The 25,759-nt window shown below is 45.5% G+C and overlaps 1 protein-coding gene across 2 annotated transcripts in view; it reads right to left on the bottom strand.

Annotated features, from left to right (window-relative positions):
• HS1BP3 (HCLS1 binding protein 3) overlaps window positions 1–25,759 on the bottom strand; it is a 56,255-nt gene that overhangs the window by 17,857 nt on the left and 12,639 nt on the right. For both annotated transcript variants that reach the window (XM_084201723.1, XM_084201724.1), the window contains 2 exons: window positions 22,175–22,382; window positions 20,024–20,243 (listed from right to left, as the gene is read on the bottom strand). In XM_084201723.1, the coding sequence (XP_084057849.1) occupies window positions 20,024–20,243; window positions 22,175–22,382 (428 nt within the window). The remainder of the gene's footprint in view (window positions 1–20,023; window positions 20,244–22,174; window positions 22,383–25,759) is intronic.

The raw sequence follows: 25,759 nt of genomic DNA, 5'->3' as shown, positions 1-25,759 counted from the left end.
AGCTTGCACTTAAAAAATTCTGCAAGACATTATCCCTTGGTTTATTTCCTTTAAAGTAAAATTCAAGCTGAAGGAGTTACTTTCAGGAACAGTTACATTTCAGGAGTTACTTCTCAGGAAACTTTCTTTCAACCCTATAAAAATGAAACTCTAAGAAAAAAAATCCATTCTCTTACATTAATTAATGATTGCTGCAGGTCTGCGGCTCCAAAACGAACAAATTCTTGACTAAGTACTGTGTTGCCTGTAAAGTGATGTCTATATGCAGTATACCTCAGCAATAAAATGTGCCACAAGAATTTAAATTTGACCACTGTAATGAAATCAACCTCCCAACATCATCCCTTTATGAGACATTCTTCACAAACATCCTGAGAAGCTTCACAATCCAAGTCACCCAAGCTGAAACAGCGTGTGAAAGAAAAAGTGCTAGTAAGCATGTTTTCTGCCACACTCTCAACAGATTTGGGAGCAAACACTTAAAAAGGCGGCCTCACAAAGAGGGAATTAAAGGTACTAAAAGTATGCAATGTCATGCTGAGAATTCTTACAAGTGGCAGCTATAAGTGACAAATGCAAATAGCAACCCATTTTGGAAAAGTGATGTTTCTTCAACACTGAAATGGTGAAACCTGCTCCCCTCCTGACAGGAACACACTACTGTAGCTTCTTGCTAGATCTGTTTTCTGAAAAAGCACTGAACATGTGACTAGTTGATACCTCATTTTCAGATGTGCTGGGCACTCACACCTCATGGAACAGCCAGTCACAAAATGCTTGGGGCTGGAGGGGACATTAACACCACCTATTCCAACCCCGCTGTTGTGTACATGGACACACCATTAGGCTGCTCAGAGCCCCATCCAACCTGGCCTTGCACACTTCCAGGGGTGGGGCATCCACAGCTTCTCTGGGCCAGTGTCTCAACACCTTTATTGTGTTATATTTCATCTTAACCTACCCCTTTTCAGCTAACACCTCAAGTTTTATAAAGTGTTGTCTCACTACAGGCCTTGGCAAGGTCTAATCAGCAACTGGGTGGCACCTCCTTCCAAGGACAGGGAGCCTGTTTGCAACTGCTACCTCCACTTAATAAAGTTTTAATTTTGGGTCATTTAATCTTTACCTCCTCACAACAGAATGCAGTCCAGCCCCCTGGACTCACACTGTGCTCCTCAGGAGGAGTAATTTCCACTTTGCTGCTGCCTCACCTGAATTCCCTCCTCACCACATCCTACAGCAGAAGGGATACAAGAGCCCAGACTGCAGACTCAACTTGAATTTTTCTGCCTCTGAACAGAAAAGCTTCAAATAGGATAGAGGATGTTTGCAAAAAACAAACTTCTGGCCTGTCTAATCCCCGGCACTCCATATAAAACTCAGTCTGAAAGGTACCTTTCCTTTTCTTTGCACAGACCAACCCCCAACCTACAGAAAACCTCTAGCACATGATGTTCCAGTCTAACATTTTGTCTGACACACCTGCCACAGCACATCTAAAGAGCTTATGAGAAGCTCAAGTTACCAAGGCAGTGGGCAGATTCCAGCAGTGGCCAAGCAGGATTTGCATCAACTCCAGGAGGGATGATGGGGCTGAGCCTGGCTCCCCACTGCCTTCCCTCCCCCACATCTTGCTGGTCACAGAGGTCACTTTTTCCTCTTGGCTGTGCCATGGGTAAAGCAGACCTCTCACCACAACTCAGAGATGGCTCCACAGGAGCTACAAGAGAGAAGGACACAGTGAGACATTGTCAGAGCTAAATGGCACTGCTGTTGCAGACACGGTGCCGTGCTCTGGCTGCTGCCTCTCCTGCTGATCATGGCATCAAAACAGCTTCCATGAAAAGAGAACACACAACACTGCTTTCCTGCCTACAGGTTTCTTGTGATGATTTTTTTTTTTAAACAGGGGTAAGATAAAATTGCTCTGGGTGAAATATTGCCTAGGCCATGGATATACCTATTGCATGAAGCAATTCCACTTGTGATGTTGCAGACACTGCTGGAGGTCAGACTGCAGGCACAGTCACACCAGGGAGCACCCCAAACACAATCTCTCCCTCCTAAGCCAGATACTGAGGCTCTGCAGCGGCAGCTGCCCAGGGGCTGCTTTCTGCTGTAAGGAAAAAACAGCTGACGAAATTCTGCATTTTTAAAATTGGATTCCTATTTATGATTTTATTGCTAACTAGCTTGATTTCTCAGCAGAGAAGCTTTTGCAAGGTCAGTAATTCCGGGGGCTGGCACTGAACTCACTGTGCTGTCAGGCTGCCGTCAGGCTGGAGGGGGGTCCAGGGGGAAGCACCACAAACCCCTTGGGGAGCACAGTGGGGCCAGGCACTGAAACACTGGAACCTGCTAAATGCCAGCAAGCCACCATATGTGACTTCAAGAAGAAATGAGCAGTCTTCACAAGTGCTCTGGCTTATGCACGTGATCCAACTCAGTGCTGGTGTTATTTGGCAGCCAGGACAATATTCCAAAATCTTAACAAAATTCACTCCCCTCCTACTGGCAAAAAATCTCTGAGCTCAGCCCAGCCAGAGGACACTTGCTATTCCCACAGCACTCTTCAGAGCTGGCAGATAGATGATCTCAGGCCTCCAGCTAGCATCTCTCATCCCCAGAGGATCATGACTTGACACAAACACGAGCCTGTAGATCCACACAAGTGACTCCTTGCAGACCCCACTCCTTGCTCCTGTTCAGCCACCTGATGATCTGCTCCTGCCCACCAGCCCCTTGAGATGGCTGTATGAAACCCTGAAGATTCCTGTGCTGCAAGGGTGCAGCAGGGAAAATGGATCAGGGAACATTTCTACCCACAGACTGGGTAGAAATGCTGGTGAACATCTCAGGCTCTCATACCCCAGATGACATCAGATCTCCAGCTTGTGTGGGGACAAAAAGCAACAAACATAGAGCTCCAACAGCCAAGGAGAGCTCTTTCCAGGCTTCGCTACTGGTCACTCACCTGTGAGCTAACTTGTGATCCTTTGGGTCAGTTTGCTGCCTCACAAATCCTAAATTCATTCAAAGAACATTAAAACTCTATGCTGTGAAGAATCTTGTACCATCTAGTAAGTTGGAGACATGAGAAATTACCTGAGGTTTGGTAAAGGAGGATCTTTGGCTGAACACAGAGTGGGAACACAAATTGTATCACTGATTTCTGTCAGTAAAAGGGATGACTGGAAAAGTGCTGAAATGACGCTGATGAGAGCGGGGGAGTAGCAATTACAAATAACTGCACAATGTTTTGAGCTTTTACTCCCTTGTGTTACAGTGGCTATGGCAGTCTTGGAGGAAGAATGATCATTAGAGACAGAAAACACAGACCTAGGGCACTTCAGGATTTGGATCCATAAGCAGGAATGCTACAGCAGACCTTTCACATGCCACACAGAGAGGACAGAGAACAAACAGCACAGGGTGAGCATGGTTGTAAACACACAGTACAGCAGATATGGTCAAAATGCTGATTCACAGGGCTGACTTCTTTCTGTAGCCAACCCCTTCATGCTGCCCACCCAGCTCCTGGCCTCACTCCTGCCTCTCCTCATCCTCCATTGCTCTTCCAAGAAGGGACATTGGTACCTGTACTGGGTTTGCATGGCAAGGTTTTGGTGGTGGACAGGGCGGTGGGCAGGAGTGGCTTCTGTGAGAAACTGCTGGAAGCTTCCCCAAGTCTGACAGAGTCAATGCCAGCCAGCTCCTAGAGGGACTCCCCAGGGGCCAAGGCTGAGCCCATCAGCCATGGTGGTACCAGTGCCCCTGTGATAGCATAGGTAAGGGGGAAAAACTATTCTGCAACTGCAGCCAGGAGAGAATGAGAATGTGAGAGAAACACAGTTCTGCAGATGCCCAGGGCAGTGAAGAAGGCAGAGAAGATGCTCCAGATGTCTGAGCTGCCCTGCAGCCCCTGGTGAGGCAGCTGTGCCCCTGCAGCCCATGGGGGAGCAGAGATCCACCTGCAGTCTGTGGAGGATCCACCCCAGATCAGAGGGATGCCTGAAGGAGGCTGTGACCTTGAGGAGACCCCACCCTGGAGCAGGCTCCTGGCAGGACCTGTGGCCCCAGGACAGAGGAGCCCATGCTGGAGCACCCTTGTGACCCCAAGGGAGAAGGATGTGAGAAGTCCTGCCCCTGAGGAGAAGGAAGAGCAGAGACAACACGTGATGAAGTGACAGCAGCCCCCATTCCCCATCCCCCTGCACTGCTGGTGGGAAGGTAGAGAAAAGCAGAAGCAAAGCTGAGTTCAGGATGGGAGGGGTGGGGGAAAGGCATTTTATAATTCAATTTTATTTCTCATTGTCCTGCTCTGATTTGACTGGTAATAAATTCAGTTCATTTCCCCAAGTAGAGCCTGTTTTGCCTGTGACAGTCACTGGTGAATAATCTCGCCCTGTCCTTACCTCACCCCATGAGTCTGTCATTATCATTTCTCTCCCATGTGCAGCTGAGGGGAGCAGTGATGGAGTGGCTTTGGAAAGATTTTGATACTGAATTCCACAGCAGAGGAGGCAGCATACACCTACCCTGCTGAACAAGTGGGCTGGTACAGGACTGTATCCATACTTTAAAACACTTGGCCTTGGTCTTCCCTTGCTCTCTGTGGCATTCTGGAATTAATGTTTATTCTGCAATTGTTTTTAAGTTCAAAGTGCTTGAAATGACATGAGGGCTGTGCTAGAGCTCTGCAAAGTCATAGCCTGAACTGGTGCTAATGACATGCTCTGGGCACAGAACAAAGGCACAAGGGGTGTTTGAAGGAGCAAAGGCTGGTGTGATACTGCCAGAGGACTGTATATGGAGGGAAGCTTGATGTCCATGTCACCTTCTAGAAAGGGTCCTTGTGAGGGCTCCTGGGCACCAGTCCCTTCCAGGAAGAAGTGATAAGCAGGGAGCAGAAAGGAGACTGCTGTCCTTTGCCATGGTGTTCATTTGGCTGTAGGGCTTAAGGACACCTTTCACAATATCCACCAGCAGCACACAACAGCACCATGGCAGTATCCCTCCTGTGAGCAATGGTGCTGTGCTGCCAACAGCTGGAAAAGGACTGGCAGACCAAGGAAGTTCTTCCATCAGAGTAAGGGATACAACGGACTGGGTAACATCTCCAGCACCAACACTTCCTGACAACAAACCACAATGTTTGGATAGCCCCAAAACACCTCACAGCCTTTCAGAATTCAGTGTCTTTGCACTTCTGCATGTCAGGGCATGTCAGCATTGTTCCTTTATAGATCAAGAATGAAATCTGGTCCTGAAAACCAGAAGTGAGCTATCTGCAGCCTAAAGAGAATGTCTTTGAAATGAAAAATTGAAACAAATTTTCCTGAGACTTTGGTGCACAGTTCTAGACCATGTGCTTCTCCTTCCTGTTCCAGCATCCTGCAGAGCGTGGCACTGCCCTCGTCTCTTGGCAGCATCACTGAACAAATAAACACAACTCCAGTGAGGTCAGGGTTTGGTGTAACAGCCCCTGAGGGACGAAGTGAGGGTTAACCCTCAGGAGTCTCTTGAGAACACATTTGCTTTTCTCCATATTACACTTGGGGCCATGGCTCTGCCACTCATAGCCAAGAGGAGAAAAGATGGATGATTCAGGAATTAGTTTCCAGGACAAGACTGTTAACACACAATGACAGCCTATGCTGCAGATAACCCATCACACAGATGAAAAACGAGATGCCTGCTGCAAACAGGCCTGGATAATGTAGGGAGTTCTCGTTAGCCAGGCAGGCACAGGGCGCGGCTTTCCTCCGGCCAGCGGCACGGCGACTGAAAGAGGGCTCTGCACGGCAGGGCTGCAGGTTTCCTCCTGATGGTGGGGTTTTCAGTTTGTTGTGTTTTTGTTGGTTGGTTGTTTTTGGTTTTTTTTTTTTTTTTTTGTTAGTAATGGTTTTTACACTATCAAAAACTGCAGTTAGTACAAGTCTATGTAGCCAAACAGAACCCTCCAAAAAGGATACATGTGTCCAGACCCATTCCTCTGCAGAGGGTTTGAGCTTATCCGTGGTACCAAGGGGCACTGCAGAAGAAGCCTGCCTGCAGTGGGAACAGGTGAACAATCTCCTTTTGCTGGTGGCCAAGCTTAGGGAGGAAGCTTGGACTAAGGAGTATTAGGGAAAGTGAAAAGGAAATAGATTGGTGGAGTTCTGCCCTTCCACCCTTGAGGGAGGCCCACCAGGAGTCAGAGGACTCCCATGCCTCCCACTGTCAGGCAACAGGAGGACACCTGGCAGATGAAGGGGAGTGGAGATGGGTCCCTAGTCAGGGAGGTAATAAAAATTCCTCCCAAACCCCCATCACCTATCCAGGGGTCACTTCAGAATAGGTATGAGGGCCTGGATCTAGAGGGTCGGTCAGATGATGTAGAAGAAAATTATCTGCCCAGTGAGCCTCCCAACTACGCTTCACCTGTCAGACAGATCACCTCCTCTAACACCAAAAGAAAAGAAGGGTAATCATGGTGGGTGACTCCCTTCTGAGGGGAACAGAGGGCCCCTGACCCACTGACTGGACCAATCCCACAGAGAGGTCTGCTGCCTCCCCGGGGCCCAGGTACAGGATATCACCAAGAGATTCCCTGGGCTGATTCAGCCCTCTGATTATTACCCACTGCTGATACTCCAGGCTGGCAGTGATGAGACTGAAAAGAAGAATGTCAGGGCAATGAAAATGGACTTTAGGGAACTGGGTTAAGTGGTTGATAGGGCAGGAGCACAGATAGTGTTCTGCTCAGTCCCTTTAGTGGCAGAGAAAAATGATGAAAGGAATAGGAGAGCCCACATTCTCAGCAAGTGGCCCAAGGGTTGGTGTCTTCAGCAAAATTTTGGGTACTTTGATCATGGGGCAACTTTTACAGCACCTGGCCTGCTGGAACTGGATGGGCCCCTTCTCTCTGTTAAGGGCAGAAGGATTTTAGCTCATGAACTGGTGGAGCTCATTGAGAGGGTTTTGAACTAAGTTTGAAGGGGGAAGAGCATGCAGCTGGGCTGTGTGGAAGCAGGCCCAAAGGTAGTAAGCCTGAGTCAGGAGTGATATCAGCAGCCCAGCTGAGGTGCATGTATACCAATGCACGCAGCATGGGCAACAAACCAGAGCTGGATGCTGTGGTATAGCAGCAGAGCTGTGATGGAATTGCCATCACAGAAACGTGGTGGGATGACTCACATGGCTGGAGTGCTGCACTGGATGGCTACAAGCTCTTCAGGAGAGACAGGAAAATGAGAAGAGGTGGAGGGGTGGCCCTTTATGTAAGGGAAGCTTTTGATGCCATGGGTATTGAAACTAATGTTGAGTGTCTATGGGTAAAAATTAAGGGGAAGGCCAACAAGGCTGACATCCTACTGGGAGTCTGTTAGCATCCACTAACCAGGAAGAAGAGGTGGACAACTTATTCTACAAGCAGCTGGAGAATGTTTCAGGATCACCAGCCCTTGTAGGTAACTTTACCCTATCAGACATCTGCTGGGAACTTAATTCAGTGGAAAAGAGGCAGTCCAGGAAGTTTTTAAGAGTGTGTGGAGGACAACTTTTTGTCACAGCTGGTGAGTGAGCCCCCCAGGGGAGGGACTATGTTAGACCTGTTGTTTGCAAATAGAGATGGGCTTCTGGGAGATGTGGTGGTTGGAGGCCGCTTGGGGCATAATGATCATGCAAGTATGGAGTTCTTGATATTTGGTGAAATCAGGAGGAACATCAATAAAACTTTTACAGTGGACTTCTGGAGGGCTGACTTTGGCCTATTTAGGAGACTTATTCAGAGAGTTCCTTGGGAAGTAGCCCTTAAGAACAAAGGAGTTCAGGAAAAGTGAATGTGCTTCAAAACAGAGATCTTGAGGGCACAGGAACAGACTGTCCCTGTGTGCTGAAAGATGAGTCCACGAGGCAAATGTCCAGTCTGGATGGGCAACGAGGTTTTGGAAGAATTTAGGAATAAAAAGAACGCATATCATCTTTGGAAGGAGGGTCAGGTCTCTCAGGAAGTATTTAAGGGAGTTGCTAGAGCATGTAGGAAAAAAAATAGCAGCTCAGTTTGAACTTAATTTGGCAACTTTTGTAAAGGATAATAAAAGATGTTTTTACAAATATATAAATGGCAAAAGGAAGGGTGAGACCAACCTTTGCTCTCTACTGCATGTGGGAGGGAACTTAGTAACTGCAGATGAAGAGAAGGTAGAAGTGCTTAATGCTTTCTTTGCCTCAGTTTTTAGTGGGAAGACAGCTTGTCCTCAGGACAGCTGTCCTCCTGGGTTGGTAGATGGTGTCAGGAAGCAGAATGGTCCCCCTGTTACCCAGGAGGAGGCTGTCAGAGAACTTCTGAGATGCTTGGATATTCATATATCTATGGGCCCAGAATGGATCCATCCCAGGGTGATGAGGGAGCTGGCAGATGAGCTTGTGAAGCTGCTCTCCATCATTTACCAGCAGTCCTGGCTCACTGGTGAGGTTCCAGATGACTGGAAGCTGCCTAATGTGACTGCCATTCATAAAATGGGTGGGAAGGAGGATCCTGGTAACTGTAGGGCAGTTAGCCTGACCTCAGTACCCAGTAAGGTGATGGAACAGTCTGTATTGAGTGTAATCACACAGCACTTACAGGATGGCCAGAGTATCAGGCCCAGGCAGCAGGGGTCTAGGAGGGGCAGGTTGTGTTTGACCAGCCTGGTCTCTTTTTATGACCATCAGACCCGCCTGGTGGGTATGGGGAAGGCTGTGGATGTTGTGTACCTGGACTTTAGCAAGGCCTTTGACACTGTCTCCCACAGCACACTCCTGGAAAAGCTGCAGCCCATGGCGTGGACAGGAGCACTCTGTGCTGGGTTAGGAACTGGCTGGATGGCCGGGCCCAGAGGTGCTGGTGAGCAGGGCTGCATCCAGCTGGGGCCAGTCACCAGTGGAGTCCCTCAGGGGTCTGTGCTGGGGCCAGCTCTGTTCAATGTCTGTATTGACAACAGATAATGGATGAGGAGATTGAGTCTTTCATTAGTAAATTTGCAGAAGACACTAAGCTGGGATCATGTGTCCATCTGTTGGAGGGTAGGAGGGCTCTGAAGAGAGACCTGGAGTGGTTGGATGGATGGGCAGAGTCCAATAAGATGAAGTTTCATAAATCCAAGTGCCCAGTCCTGCATTTTGGCCACAAAACCCCCTGCAATGTTATAGGCTGGGAGTGGTGTGGCTGGACAGTGCCCAGGCAGAAAGGGACCTGGGGGTGCTGGTCGACAGCCAGCCGAACATGAGCCAGCAGAGTGCCCTGGTGGCCAAGAGGACCAAGGACATCCAGGCCTGGATCAGGAATGGTGTGGCCAGCAGGAGCAGGGAGGTCATCCTCCCCCTGCACTGTCACTGGTGAGGCCACGCCCTGAGTGCTGTGTCCAGCTCTGGCCCCTCAGTTTGGGAAGGACCTTGAGATGCTGGAGTGTGTCCAGAGGAGGCAGCGAGGCTGGAGAGGGGCTGGGAACACAAACCCTGGAATGACTGAGGGAGCTGGGGGTGCTCAGCCTGGAGAAAAGGAGACTCAGGGGTGACCTTATCACTCTCTACAACTGCCTGAAAGGTGGCTGTAGTCTGATGTGGGTTGGTCTCTTTCTCCAGGCAGCAGCTGACAGAACCAGAGAACGCAGTTTTAAACTGCATCAAGGGAAATACAGGCTGGATGTTAGGAAAAAGTTTTTTACTGAAAGAGAGATAAAGTTCTGGAATGGTCTTCCCAGGGAGGTGGTACAATCACCATCCCTGGGTGTGTTTAAAAGACTGAATGTGGCACTCGGTGCCAGGGTTTAGTTGAGGTGTTAGGGCATGGGTTGGACCCGATGATCTTGAAGGTCTCTTCCAACCCAGTGATTCTATAAGATGGTTTTGAGGGCATGACACTGTGTTTTGTGTTTAATGATGCCATCAAGTATGCCTCAGATGCTATTACAGACAAAAAGCAATAAAGCAAGGAAGAAAGAAGCTTAGAAGTCTTCCATTCAAGCCACTCCAATCCATTTGTGTATTGTGACAAATAAAGAGCAGTTACTACAGAAAATTGTGGTTCAGAGAGCAGAACTCAGAAAATTACCTATACTAGTGAAAATCAAAATCAAGACCTTTTCCAAGCCATGGGATACACCAGAGCTCATACCCACAGGGCTGAACTCTGTTACAGCCTAAAAGAGGCAGGCTGCACCTATCCAGCTCCAGGCTAGTTCCTGAGCTGTGCCACCACCCGACAAAGTGCCAGCTGAGAGGAGCCAGCAGCCAGACCCATCCTTGCTGGGGGTTTATGGCAGGGAGCATCCTCAGGGGCCAGACATACACTCAGTACTGCCTATACCTCCTTAGAGGGCCCCAACAGTTCCAATCCTCACTCCTAAAAATGCACATTCCTCAGGCTGCCCTGAGGGCAACAAAAGGCCAACAACAGCAAATAAACAGTGGTGAGTGCATGGGCTGGGATAATGGTGCACAGTAACTGCCTTGTGAGTTTTTAGCACGCTCCCCAGCATGAATTTGGCCCAGGCCAATTATTGCTTTCCCAAACAATGCCTGGACAAAGTTTAGGAATCAGTACAAGCTTAGGGCCCTTCTTGTTTTGGACATGGCCAGTTTGCTCTCGGAAGTGGAAGGATTCAACTGTTGGACAGAAGCTACTTTATTCTAGTTGGCAAAAGCAACACTACAGTTCCTGTCTGCTTCTATTTACTAGTTTAGCTACAGTCAAACCACCTACCACAGCTGCGTATTTCACTTTCATAATGAATCTTACTCCCTCTATGATTTGGACATGACTAAGCATATCAGGCAATATGGAAAAAAAGGGTTTGACTCAACCAAAATGTACAGAAGGTAATGAAAAACATTTCTTTTGCTTCAATGACAATGTCATTAACAACTATCTATCTGAATGCCATATTTCTGTGCAAAGGGAAACTTTTCCCCAGGCAGATCTATAAAATCAGTTTTATTCCTTTTACTAAAGGGATAATGGAGAAATCTAACTTTTAAGTACTGGGATATGACCCAAGAAATTCAAGTGAAGAATGAAGAGCTGCTGTGTCCCAGATGCATCTGTCCTTAGGGCCATTCCTTTTTAATTGACACTTCAGATGATTCCAGACCTGGCCAAATGCTGCAAGGGGCAGCAGTAAAAGATGTGATCCCCAGGTGTGTTAATTAGTACCAACCTATAGTTATATAGTTAAATCATGCATTTTTGGCAGTTTTACAGATTGCTTTAAAAAATCATTTTCCAAAAGCTGATTCTTTGATCCTTTGAAAAGAAGACAGAAATGTCTGCAGCAGGTCCATGGGGAAAATGAACAATGGTTTTATTAAGTCTGCTGAATTAGGAACCTGACAGCATCAGATGAAAGGAAAAACAAGTCCCCCATCTCGACTTAAACTGAGCCCACATTCACCCCACAGCCAGCTTCTTCAGTGCTCAGTAAAGCAATAGGGCAGCTCTGAATCCAGCCCTCATTAGCAGTCTGTCTCATCTAGGAGCAGTTCCCTGCATCTGCCGATTAAAGATTTCCCCTGCCTTGGTGAAAGGAGCAGGCTCATCGATGAGGTAATGCTTTTTTATTCTAATTAAGGACTTGAGTCATCCTATTATTGTAAAGTCCATGAAACAAAACATGTTTAAATCTGCCCAATTACATCATATTCAATCCTCTTCCAAAGGAGAAGTAAAAAAAAAAAAAAAAAGACGCTTTTGATTCTGTGCAGTCATAAATTTATGCTGTAGCCTCTCTAAAGGATCTCCTGCCTCCTCTCCTCTCTTTCTCAGTTAAGTAAAGTTAAGTAAGGACTTGCTGGATATGCCTGCAGAGCAGCTCACAGCAGCTCCTGCACACCTTCACTGCTGCCTAGCTCTGCTACAAATGCCTGCACGTCCTGCCAAACAGGAGGGGGAAACCAAAAGCCAGGAGTTCACTCAGGGGGAATTATTTGAAAGCTGGTACCAGTTAGTGGCAATGGCATTTCATTCCAGTTCCCTGATATTACTTGGCTCTACAGTTCTTGTGTATACAGAAAAGTTCATGTTAAGTTTTACTCCTTTAGTACATGGTAAACAATGACCCAGGTCTGTTAAAAATCCTGTGAAATCTTTTTTAAAAGGAGACAATATACTTTGGCAATCTGGTCAAATTCCAAGCTGGTATTTGCATTTACATGGGTGCAGTTCTCTCTGCATTTCCAGTTGAATTAAGTGTTCTTCATTTATGGTGCTGCAATGCAGTGTTGCATGAAGCAATTAAGCCCTTACTGCATTTTACCCCAGGTGAAGTTACATTTGTGTTGTGCTTGGAAGCACCACTGGATGGTACACAGCTGTAACACTACACAGACTAGAGAGCTATTTTCAGCCCTTTGGGCTTAGGATGATGGCATAAAAACAAATTAACTATTTATAAAACCCATTAAAGTATATTCAGTGTTCTAATCAGAAAGAAAATGAAGCACATTAAAATAATTACTTAAACTCTTTCCCAGAGGATTCTCATGTTCCAGCTGTGGATGTACTGGAATCATTCAAGCCAGTCATGACAGAAACTCATCACTGAACTTTAAGCCAGGCAATTGCTTAAAAACCTGGGGAAATAATGACTGCATAATCTCATGGGACCAAAAATCCAACACTAGACAGGGAAATATGAATGCAGATAAGGACAATGCTGGCACAAGGAGGACTCACACAAGTTTTCCTTAGGTCAGGGAAATGACTATTTCCAAAAGAAAAGAACACACAGAGCAGCCAACTTTAGAGCTGTGACTTGTGTATCCACTCCAAACCTCTCTGACAGTGTGAGTGCCCTAGCTCTGATCCCAAAGTACAGTTCTTGGTGATTGCCAGGTGCAGACAGAGCAGCAACCACCTGTGCAATACACTCTCCTGAAGGATAGAATATATGTCAACTACAAGTCCAGGAGTACCCAAAAATCTCAGTTCTCCTGAGCATAATTCCATTCAGTCTGCCCTCCCAAAGAAAAACCATGAGAGAAGAGAGTCAAGTTCTTCACACATCCAACTTGAGTTCCCTAGATGGGAACTACAGCTAGGAAAAGGTCTCAGTTCCACCACTTGGAGCCACACAAGCCTTGGCAGAGTTATCTCAAGAGAACAGGCTTCTGCCACTCAGAAGACTTTAAACAGAATGAATATGAATGATTCTGTGAGATCCAGCAGCTAAACATGGTTTCATTTTCCATTGTTTTAGTTCAATGACACTCAACCTCCCATTTGTGGGGACACAGTAAGGTTTTCAGTAAGGAAACACACTGGAAGATGCTCTCAGGAGATGAGATTGGTGGCAGAAAAGAAAGGGAAGTCCTCTGCATGTGCACTCACAAAGCACCTATAACAACAAAAATATTCAGGAGATAAACTGAAGGGATGGAATTTCTGCAAGGAGAGCATTCCTGCCAACCTGCTTTGCTTCCTAGACACTCAGTTAAAACAATCCAAGGTGAGGCTACAAGGCTGCCCCTAAAGAAGGTTGAGACCAGACAATTTATGAAAAGTGAGGCAGGCTTATCTTCTAACTGGGTAGGTAGTACAGAATTTTTGCTCCCTTTCCTCCTTCTCTCTTTGATGGAGAAGAACACTATACCAGACTATTATCTTTGGTTTTCACAAAAAATTCATCTGTCAGTAGAGGACCAATGGGGCTGTTTACTGGGATGTTGTGAGTTGCCAATCTGACAGCAGCTGGATGGGAATTGTGACAAATACTTGTGTCACTTGGCAAAGTGATGGTCAAGCATGCCTTGCAACCTAAGCTTGTGACTCAACAACTGACAGAAAATAGAGATTTGCCTGTTTAAATCTCTGAAGGCCTCACAGCTGTGAGGATAGATACACACACTGCTTGGAAAACAAAGCTCTATTTTTCCATTCATTGTTTTGACTATCTGAATTTTGTTAAAGAAAAAATAACCTGTATCTTCACTCTTCTTTGATGTTTTGACACTTTCACTCTCTTATAGCTGACCAGGACAAACAGACAAGTTGTTTTTACGCTGTGTATAAATGCTACTGGATTCAGAGGGGAAGCAAACACGTACCTGGCTGTACCAAAAGGCAGCTGTGAATTTCTGAGTGGCTGAGGAGCAGGATGCCTGAGGAGTGGCAGGAATACAACCCTGCCAGCCAAGGACCAGAAGGCACAGCAGCTGAACACACATTTTGACAAGTTTGCTCCAGACCATCTGTCCAGCAGACAGCAGCTGTGCTACAACACCACTCCAGCCTGCAAAAATTTTCTTCCTTGGAGGGGAAAATCCATGAGCAAGTACACGGCCCTCACCTATTACAGCTCTGGGCACTCCATCAATAAAACCACTTGGAAAGATGCTGAATGCAGGATTCCCCTTAAGCTGATTTCTGCTTTTCCATTAGCCACTCTCAGCTGCCCAAGGCTTCTGGCAGAGGAAGCAAGATCAATGTTGCCACTCATTTCTTCCCCAAAGGCAGAAGGCTGAGGCTGTTCTAGGCTCTTCTGCCACAACAGGGAAGAGGAAAGGAAAGGGAGCACTGGGCTCAACAACTCAGGAGTCAAGCTCTAGCCTGATTGCCACTAAGGGGCCGGGAAACATAAAGGTGTGCAATGCAACCCAGAAACAACTGCTGGCTTGTGTGCCAACCTACCTCCTCCTGCAGCCTGCCTGGCTCTACAGGCTCTGGCAAGGTCAGGGCTGGCTCCTGGCTGCTCATTCCCTGCCAGTCTGCTGCTCCAAGCCATCCCCTACTTCATCTGCAGCCAGGAAAACCACTGAATGCTTTAATAATCTCCTTACCAACTAAACCCAGCAACAGCAAACCTCTAGCACTGGAGGTGCTTGAGCTTGACCCCAGCAACAACCAGCTACAAAGACTCACAAAACCCTTGGCAGAAGACACCCAAAACTTCAGCCATCACCAGCCCCATCCCTTCCTGACTACTGCCAGGACTCAGCTGTATCTGTGTTTAAACACAACAGATGCAAAGCCTCCACCTACCCACGCGTCTGTATTCCTCAGGAGAGGCACACATTTGGATGAGAAGTCATAAGGAAATCCTCTGAAACAATAGTAAAGGCACAGAGTCAACTCTCCAGGAGCCATGATGAGATAGAAGAACTCCTGCCTAGGGAATACTCACCTCTGTGCAGTTTGCCAGGAAAAATCTAAGCCTGGGGAAATGCATGCTGTCACTGAAAGATTTAGAGAGGCAAAGGAAAAAGGACGGAAGGGAGGAACCCTGTGTGGAGGAGAGGCTCCTATGAGAGCTGCAGAGAACTGATGAAGACAGGAAAAAAAGCTCAGGAAAAGGTGGGCTCTCCCAAAGTGGTGAACAAATATTACCTCAGAAGGTTGCAGCTAAAGAAATGCATGCACTGAAAGGGCTGCTGCATGTTTTAACCCACGAGACAGCCACACTCCTTTTGCAGAATTGCTGCTGCTTTGTTCAGAGGAGCTGGTTCACAGTCATTTTAATCTGCTGCTCTCTGAGGTTTTTTGGAACGAACTCAATAGAAGTACTGCATTCAGTTGTTGTGACTACAAAGTGGGAGGAGAGGGATGCTTAAGCTCTTGGCTTCAAAATATAAACATTAGTACTCTGCATTTCACCTACACAGGAAGAAGACAAAACCCAATTCAGTTACTGCGATGTGTTTTAACTAGCTTTAAGAAGAATACCTGGAAATGTGAACTGGATCTTGTTTGGATTAAGCATCCAACTGGATGCCTGACCTGTCTACAAAAAGCCAAGCCCTAGGGTAGCTTGAGGGCAGAGTGGAGCAAAGATGGCAGCAGGCAGAAAGCTCTGTGGGTAGAAGAACAGGGGCCATACTGATTTTTTGAGTAATTCCTTCACGGCCTGGGCCTGAGCACAGGAGCTCAGTTCAACAATTCAAGCTGTCAGAACAGCCCCTGGTACCCCCCTGGCAATGGGACCTGCCTTCTCCCAAACCATCCCAGTCCCATCCCAGGAGGCAGCCCAGGCCAGCAGGCACTTGCAAAGAGCATTCTGGACACAGCCAACCTCACTGATGGGACAGGAGAACGTCATGGTACAGCCATGGCCAGACACTGCCCAGTCAGCCCTGGCTGCCCAGCCTGCTGCTGCTCTGGACCCCTGCTGCACATAGCTCCCCTCACTCCCTGCCAGCCTCCCCTCAAACCACTGCAAATCACACCTTCTTCCATTGCAGAATTTTCTACAGTACCATCAAGTTCAGGTGAATAGCTCATCCAACTTGAGCTTCTCTTCCAGGCCTTGTCCTTCAGAGGTATTAGCCTCTCTCAGATCCATTGCTCTTGTTTCTTTCATTCCTAAAGGCAGCTGGAGAACTCCCTGCAACTGGGACTAGCCACATGATACTATTTTGCAATTTATGAGGAAAATCCTTTGAAACATTCTTAAAAAATACTTCACCTTTAAACACTCCAGTACCAAAGACCATGGTAGCCTACTAAGATTTAAAAATCTACTAAGGATTTAAAATTTATTTTAAAATAAAATGTATCTGCAAATAGTGAGCTCTATGGATTTAAAGAAGAGTGATAAAGAGTGCTGACAAAGCTAAGTCAATATACCTAATATTGTCCCTACAATGGGGAGTTAATTACGTATCTGATTTCCATCTAATCAGGGAATTAAAACACTTTAACAAAGGAATATTATAATGATTGTGGCTAATGAGAAAAAAAATGAAAAAAAACCCCCAAACCCAAGAGATGCACCTTTTTAAAAAATGCTGAGAGAGCCTTACAGTGATTTACAAGTCACTGTACACTTAAGTGCTTAGAAAAGTGAAACAGCTGAAAGTGTGCCACTGCTACTGAAGTGAGTATACTATAATTCATTCCCTTATGCACAGCTGATATCAAAGGATTGTCTTACTCTGTATTAGGAGTGATTTTTCTTACAGGACCTATATATTCTGTCCAAAGCTGAAAAGATTTCTACAAATGTCCAGGAAAAGTCGCAGAGTAATTGGTGACAATACACTGAAGTACCAATACTCCAAACTATCAAGAAAGGCAGAGGGTGAAGAGAAGGGGACATATTTCAATGAATTTCAACACTGTATCCCACAAATATCAGTTAATACTGAGCACCTCTTATTCTAGGAAGAACCAGGCTTCTAGAGCAAAAAAATATAAAGGAGGAGGAATGTTAAAAGATGAAAAATTAATCAGAAATATGTTTTTGTTTTTTTTTTTTGACACGTTCCTGGTTTGGTCAGCAAAACCCCAAATCTTTCTGTTATTAAGAATCCCAGAATCACCCTGCTAACACAGAGAGAAAGCTTTGAGGCATAAGAGCCATACAACAGAGAAACACAAAGTTTGTAGATCATCATTAATGCCCACAAAAGATGAGGAGGTGAACTGGCAAGTGAATTTGCCCACCTGGCATCAAAGAGCAACTGAGACACAGCCCTGAGAGCAAGGCAGACAATCAGCACCACTGGGTGTACAACAATCTCTTCCAGGCAAAAGGAACCAGCCCTCTATGAGCTTCCACCTGCGTGAACACCAGCAATACAAAACCAGAAGAGAAAGGCCCCTAGCTTAGCATTTTACCCCTAAGGCCTGATATTTAACTGGATATTGGGTGGTTCAGCAGCACAGCAGCAGTGCTGGGCCAAATCCAACTCACAGCCTTCTGGCCCAGGAGGAGAAGTTGTTACCAAATGAAGCATGCTGACAGCATATGGAGGCCTGTGCTACTGGAGCGGTTTCATCCTCATCCAGAAAGCAAAAAACCTGTAAGATTATGCCAAACACATGATTCAATTTAGGTTGGAGCTCTGCTGCTCAAAGCACTCTGGACACCACTGCTTCACAAAATGGACTGGCTTGTTTCAGTGCTGACTCTACAGCTTTCCAAAGGTTTTTCAGAGAGGAAAGGAGCATGGATTTTTTTTTTTCCCTTTTAAAGCTGAATTTACTAGGCACTAGGGGACAATTTACTACTAAACACATTTATCTATCTGCTTCACCTCCTGTTTATTCATTCCCATGCCAAAGTAACTTCAAGCACACATGAAGCACTAAAGCTGTGGGGCTTCAGCTCCCTCTTCAAAGCATGCAAGCATCAAACACTTGAACAGACATAGAACACAACCTGAAATGTTCCCTAAGAACTGCCTATCCACAGACCACAAAGCTCCTGCCTTTGGTCTCTCACCTAGACACTTCCTACTAGATGGCACAGAGCTGGGATACAGTGCTGATGTACAATCTGATCTCCATTGATGTGAGCTGAAAATAAATTCCATAGAAGCAGGATGAGTTACAGGAGAACACAGAAAATGAAAAATCCACCTCAGAATTCTTGCTTCCACTTTCATGTTTCTGCCCCAACACTGTACATGTGGGAGTTACAAAACCAATAATAAATAGACATGGAGATGTCCTTCATAGACAGCCAGCCACTGCTTTAGAGTGAAAAACATCTGACTGCACAACTGCTGCTGCAGAGCTGCAGCTCTGTCCCACTGAAGACCATATATAAATGAAGTTATTTTGAGTCAGTAAGAATTCTGTACTTGGAAGGAATTGAAGCAATAAACTAAATGAGGATTAAATACCAGATCTTGTCATCCTTCAGTGCATTAGAAGATCAAAATATTCAAGATTTTCAAATGCAATATCAAGCTTTGCAGAGGAGAAAAGCAAACTTCTTGCTTGTTTTGGCATAGCAAGCTTTTTACAGCTTCTATTTGTTGTAAGTTGGAAAATATAACATTGCATTTGCTAACCCAATAGATCATTTTCCTATTCAAAAAAGGACAGTAGCTTTTTTAAAAATACAAACTAAGGACAATTTTGTGGGACGTATTGCTTTATCTAACTTCTCACTGTAGTTATTTAAATTTTTAAACTCTCCTAAAACAAAAGAATAATATTGATGCCGAGTAATTCAGCACATTTTGTCAAAAGAGTAATAGTTAATGTTTTCTGGTGATCTTTTTATGTGAATCTTTTCTGATTTAAAGGGTTAAATACTTCAAGTAAAAAGGACAATATCTGGGCATCCACAATTACATGATTATAATAGCAGGAGGAAAGTCCAAAGAGAGCTTCCAGTATTATGCATGTTATTTGACCAAACTTAGTGTAGGAGACTCCAGCTTAGACCTAGAGTGAATGATCCCCCAGCAATGATTTAATGCCCCTGGGAAGCACCAAGAGAGGGGTCTGGCTTGTTACTCTCAGTTACTGCCTATTGCTATGCAGAAGCATTTTGAAAGCAGAGTCTAGATCCAAGACAGTGCTCAGTGGTGGCTGCTGACTCTGGCTGGCTGGAACCATCCACTTGGGTCAGTCAGTGCTTACTGAAGATGAAGAACAGCTACACCTTCTTCACTTGGACATCTAAAGCCTGAAACACCCTAAAGAGCAGTTGATACTCATGACCCCAGCACAGAAAAACTTAATTTGCTTCCAGACTTTTTAGTAGTTAGAAATCAGTTTGAAATTCAGTGAGAAATTCCATCTTGAAGTGAAGAAAGTTACTGAGTGAAAATTATTTGACAGGTAAACACAACCAGATACCAATATTAGGAAGCTTTGACCCAGTTATTGTTTCTCAAGCTGTTACTGCATATGCCTTAGTGGCACTTAGCATGTGACACCTTCAGACAAAGGGAAAAGGAAAGAAAAGCCACAGTGAGCTCCAAAGCAGTTCCAGACACTGTAATCACGGTGTCCTGTGTACTCCAGAAGGCACATCCACTGGATGCTGGAGGGCTGATGCTTTGTGGTGGAACCCTGCAGTGCCCAGCAAAGTACCTTCTGCAGCTGGGACTGTTACCAAGGCACTCATGATGTCCCTGTAACTTCAATGTCCTGAGGAATGCAGTAACAAGGTACTACCCAGTCTCTTCCCTCTATCAAAGCACCTCATTCATCAACTGCAGAGGCCCCTCCTCCTCTGTGAAATTTAGCAATGTGGGGACAGTGACATACAACAGCCTTATTCAGAAAGGCTGAAGTCTAAATACCTAATTTACAGGATTTTAGCCATACCTGATTATACCAAGAGGGTCTAAAATTTCCTCTTCTTCCTCATCTCCCCCTTCTTTTTCCTCCCTTTTTTTGACATCTTCCACTGATAAAAGCTGTGAGATTAAGTCAGGTGTCTTCTCCTCTTTGAAAAAATCCAACGCCTCATTTTCTTCATATTCTTCCTCCCTGTCATCAGGCACATTTCTACCCTTGAAGTCAACAGCACTGGAAGATTTTGTTCCTGCAAAACACAATAATGGAGGCAAAACTGAGTATACAGGATAAAAGCTACAGGTTTTTTATACCTTGCACTCGTTCCTGAGAGTTTTGTTTAAGGAATGAAGGACACGATCAGCTTTTGTGAACCTCTTTCAAAACACTCCCACTGTTCCCTTTATTCACTATGTGTCATGATGTGTCTGATCTGTTTACTGATTCAAAGTAGTTAAGTAGAGAAAGATAGAGGAAATGAACTTCATCTGAGACACAGCAGCACATGTCAAATCTGCTTATTTACAGTCAACAGAAACAATAGAATTTCCACGTGGTGATTCATCCCATCCAAATGAAGTCATGTGAGTTTCTCTTTGAAGTGCACATTTCTATTCTACTGGCTACAGAGACACTGTAAATACTCTGCTTAGATGTAGGTAGCAAACTTTCACATAGCTAGTAGAGATAAAATCATCTTTTTGATACAATTTAATTAACTTGGGTTAAAATTAGAGCATTGGACAGCATGTTTCTACAGCAGCTCTTCAGTTTACACTGAAAAATGAAGCCTGAAGTTCTAACACCCCTCAGTATGCAAGATGCATCCAGCTCAGCAAGTTCAGCCAACTGAAAAATAAAACTAAGTCTTCTCACCACACTTGTTCATGCAAAGGCCAGCAGAATGAGGAGAAAATGGTTCCTTGATGGTGAGTTTCTGGATGTCCAGGGAAGCAATTTTAAATAATAAGACCAGTTAAAAAAAAAGGCTACTGAAAACTTTGATTAATAAAATTCATGGTTACACCATTTTGACTACTGAAGTAACATGGCATGGGAGACTTCTCTCACCCAGCTTTTCATGTCTGCATCTGCCAAATCAGGGTAAGACATTATTCTAAGGCAAATTCTGATTTCACATTACTTGCACCCAATCTGCCCACAGAATGCAGTCCAACCTAGTTTACCTGCACATGTGCACCATGGTGTACATGATGTTAACCAGCATGCAAAGATCAATCAACACGAATTCTGAATTCTCTGTGCAAGGGATCTGCTTTCAAGAGAATACTGCCTAGGGAAAAAAAAGCCCAAACAAAACCAAAGCCCAAACAAAACCTTACTGCCTGGATTTTGCCATGCATTAATCAGCTTTGTCCCCTTTGACTTTAGGAAGCTCCCAATTTCACAGAACTTTTCTGGCCACACCTGACACTTCTGCAAAATGGGCTGTCTACACTTGTTAGCTTCGCACAACTTCACTTACATAAAAGTAACCCTCCACTAAGAATCCTGCACAGCACCAGGCTGGAGTACTCCCTGCTCAGCAGCCCTCAGCTGAATTAAAAGCAGAGAACTCATATGTTCCACTCATTCAGTAACTCCCTGCTATGCCCAAGGGACATAAGAAAAGAACTATATGAATTACTAGACAAGACAACAACAGCTGGACATAAGGCTAAGGAAAGCTAAGAATAAAAATTAAAATAAACTAAAAAGAAAAAAAAGCTAGCCAGAGAATGTGTTTAACTAATAACGAATCTGTCTTCCATTTAAATCTTTCTGAGAGTCAATAATTTGCAGGAAAACCAGACAAAACGTGGAAGAGTTGCTCACTAAGGGAGACCCTGCACTTCCCTTTAGGGTCCACCTCCTCACTGACAACATATGAATATTTAGCCTTCTAAACTTACATGTTCTGAAGTACAGCAGGAAATCAGGGACAGGCTAGCACAATGCTTGCTTTGAAGGTACCTATCAACATCTCTGAATGAGGTAGGTGTCCACTGAGAGGAGGGAGAAACAGAAACATGACTGTGCAGCACTGTAAATGCACATGAGGATATTTTCAGTGACAGCCTTTATTCTGGCACTCTCTAGTTTTTGGCTGCCCAAGTCAAGAACTTAACATTTCCATCAAGCACATTCCTGGGAGAGGGGACACTCACATCTTTTAGTTACCTAAAAATTCCAGTAACTCAGGGCTCGTTGCTAGATCCTCATCTTTGGAGATGAATTTCATGATGTCATTGAACATAGCTCTTCGTTCAGAGATGTCAGATTCCCCCACAAAGAGAACTTTTCTAGGCAGGAGTGGCAGAGAGACCTGGGGATACCGTGCTGTCAGTTTCTGGTAGAGCTCCTCGATCTCGCTGTACTTCTTGGAAACCTGCAAGGAAAATGTGTTGCCTGGGTTCATTTCTTTACAGGTAAGACAGGAGCAGCAAAGCAGCAGTAAAGTGCTGTGAAACATTAACTGTGGTAGTGGAAAACTATGTATTAGCAAGGAGCTTTACATATGACCTAGCAAAACCCTGTTATGTACCCAGTGAATCCTTAAGTATTGTTGCTAGTCTTCTAATTTTGTTATTAAAAATCCCCTGCTTAATGGAATTAAAGTTCATTGCCAGAATCCATTTGTCTGACTCATCAGCTAATGAAATACTGGGAAGGTCACTGCTGCAGATACTGTTCTGACAGCAGGAATCCTTGTCCACCAAAAGTGATGCCCAGTCCTGAAAGACAGGAGGGAAGAAAAGCCCTGCCTGGTAGGTGCATGGTGGAGAAAGCTGCCTGTGTCTTTGCACCACTGTCCCACTCCTCACTCCTGGTGGCTTCAGTGCCCTTTCGCTGCTTAGGCCTAAAAATTGTAACATTTTCTGCCCAGAACAGCACATGACAAAAAAACCTAAGGGCAAAGACCTCAGCTGACCTTAGTTCATCCATGAGAAAATAAAAATCAACAACTTGGCCGTGCCCTAAAAGGTTCTCACACAGGGAGAAGATGCCAACAGTGAATGGAGTCCTTCCTTCTGTGGACAAAGACAGGAAGCCCGAGGAGAAATAAGGCTCAAGATATTACAAGGAAAGCAATAGCTATGGGAATGTTGGTGTGGGTTTTATGCCACATTAAGTATTGAATTCAGTACCTTAAACCAATACACAAAACCCACACACAAACAAAACACTATCTCTAAGTGACATTATAGATGCAATGAGGGTGACTTCCCTGCTCTGTGGTATTATACAGATAATATATTTGTCAAGGCCCTCCATGGATCCATAATCTACCAAACTGTTTTAATTAATACAGAGAATAAAAAACTGCCCCAAAAACAGTGCTAGTGGAGTGCATAGGGCACAGATACTCTTTGGGGGTCCAGCTCTCATCCTCCTGTAAACATGTTTTGCTGAACTCTAGAGGAGTGAATCCTAATTAGCACTGCAATATGTGCAGTATTGCACATACTGAGATGGATATAGAAGATAGAGAGACTCAAGCACCACATCTTGAAATGGAGTAATGCAGAGTTCTCCCACCAACACAGTGATAAAGAAAGTCAACCTAACAAAAAGCACAGGAGGGAAATTAGTTATAGATCAATGCAGAATCCCTACACTGAATCCATACAAGCAAACTAAACAGCATCAGGCTGTTATATACCCAGCTACTGGAACCTGAGAGCACCTACTAGAAACCTCTTTTACAATGTCTACTGGAACCTGACAATGTCTGGCACAGTTCCTACACTCTGGGCAGCTATCATGTCCCCAAATAACTCTTCAGTCCAAGATTTGGCCCAATGGAACTACCCCAGAGCAGCCAGTTTGGGGCACCGATGCCCACTGCAGATGGTAAGGAAGTTTAATGCTGTGCATGCAGCCAGACTGTGCGAGCTGCCCTCCAGGCCAGGGAACAGGCCCTGGCAGTAAAGGCACACCTCAGCCAGTTCACTGATTCAGATGTGGGCACAAAGAGCAGTAACCACCTCAGCTTCACGCTTCCCTGCCTTTTGCAGTAATTATCAACCAAGCCAGATGATTTGAAAAAGCATTTGCATTTCAGCTGTACAATGTTCACTGTGGGTTCATTGCCCAGGCACAAAAGGCAAGCAGCTTTGTAACAAAGATCTGAAACACAACACCCAACCTGAGTCGACAGGGGAATCAAAACCAAGAATTTTAGACTTGTCTTGTAAAAGCAACAAAGGTAAAGTGTGAGTAACACTGTGCTCCACATGGCAGATCTGAAATGCCATTCAGCAACCAGGCACTAAAGTGAGGGCAATAGAGATGTTCCAGAACATCACAATCTTCCCTCTGAAAGACCCCCCCAAAAAGAGAGGGGAAAGCAATTCCAGAGCTTCTGAACTGCTATACATTTTTAGTTTGCTAGCTCCAAGTAGCACTCTGAGCAGGATAGGATGCCTGAGCCCCTCCCAAAAATACTATGTAAGCACAAATGTAAGGGCAGTAAGGAATTCACTAGTGCTCTTTCAAAAGAGTAAACATCATTACCCTCCACCCAGGAAAATAAAATTAAATCTGAGTTGCGAAAAACATTTAACATTTAATTAATTTCAATAATAACTACCAAATTAACTTCTGAAAGCATTACAAGACAGCAGCCAATCAAGATTATGCCAAAATAGTTTTTAAAAAATACTCTAACACTGAACCGAGATACACAAACTTATTTCTTTCCCCACTTAATTTTCATTCCTCCTCTATCAAAGTCTGTAAATTATTCATAAATCTCAATTTACGTCTAATTACACCACTGAACCTAAAGCAAACGCACACCCTCGCATCCCATCACTAATTGCGCCTTTGTGGATCTGCGTGGGCTTTGAACAACAACGCCGGGAACGCACAGGCGACACGGAATACCAAGTGTGACAGCACTGTCCCCAAAGCATACTAATGTGCTTCCCAGAGCCCGCAGCACAGCGCGCAGGCTGATATCCTGCAGTGCCGGGATGCCCTCTGCTGGAACACCCTGCTGCACAGCGAGTGTCAGCCCTGAAAAACACCCTGCTGTACAGCGAGTGTCAGCCCTGAAAAACACCCTGCTGTACAGCGAGTGTCAGCCCTGAAAAACACCCTGCTGTACCAGGGAGATGTCAGCCCTGCAGAACACCCTGCTGTACAGCGAGTGTCAGCCCTGCAGAACACCCTGTGCTGTACCAGAGAGTGTCAGCCCTGCAGAACACCCTGCTGTACAGTGAGTGTCAGCCCTGCAGAACACCCTGTGCTGTACAGAGAGTGTCAGCCCTGCAGAACACCCTGCTGTACCAGTGAGATGTCAGCCCTGCAGAACACCCTGCTGTACAGCGAGTGTCAGCCCTGCAGAACACCCTGCTGCTGTACAGCGAGGTGTCAGCCCTCTGCTGGAACACTATGCTCTACCAGCAAGGTGTCAGCCCTGCAGAACACCCTGCTGCTGTACCAGAGGTGTCAGCCCTCTGCTGGAACACCCTGCTGTACCAGAGAAGTGTCAGCCCTGCAGAACACCCTGCTGCCGTACCAGCAAGTGTCAGCCCTGCAGAACACCCTGCTGCTGTACAGTGGGTGTCAGCCCTCTGCTGGAACACCCTGCTGTACCAGTGAGGTGTCAGCCCTGCAGAACACCCTGCTGCTGTACCAGCCAGGTGTCAGCCCTCTGCTGGAACACCCTGCTGTACCAGAGAGTGTCAGCCCTGCAGAATACCCTGCTGTACAGCGAGTGTCAGCCCTCGAGGTGTCAGCCCTCCAGCCAAAACCATT

Source organism: Fringilla coelebs, assembly GCF_963513975.1.
Source record: "Fringilla coelebs genome assembly, chromosome: 3".
NCBI classification, from domain to species: Eukaryota; Metazoa; Chordata; class Aves; order Passeriformes; family Fringillidae; genus Fringilla; species Fringilla coelebs.
This window is presented reverse-complemented; position numbering and strand designations above follow the sequence as displayed.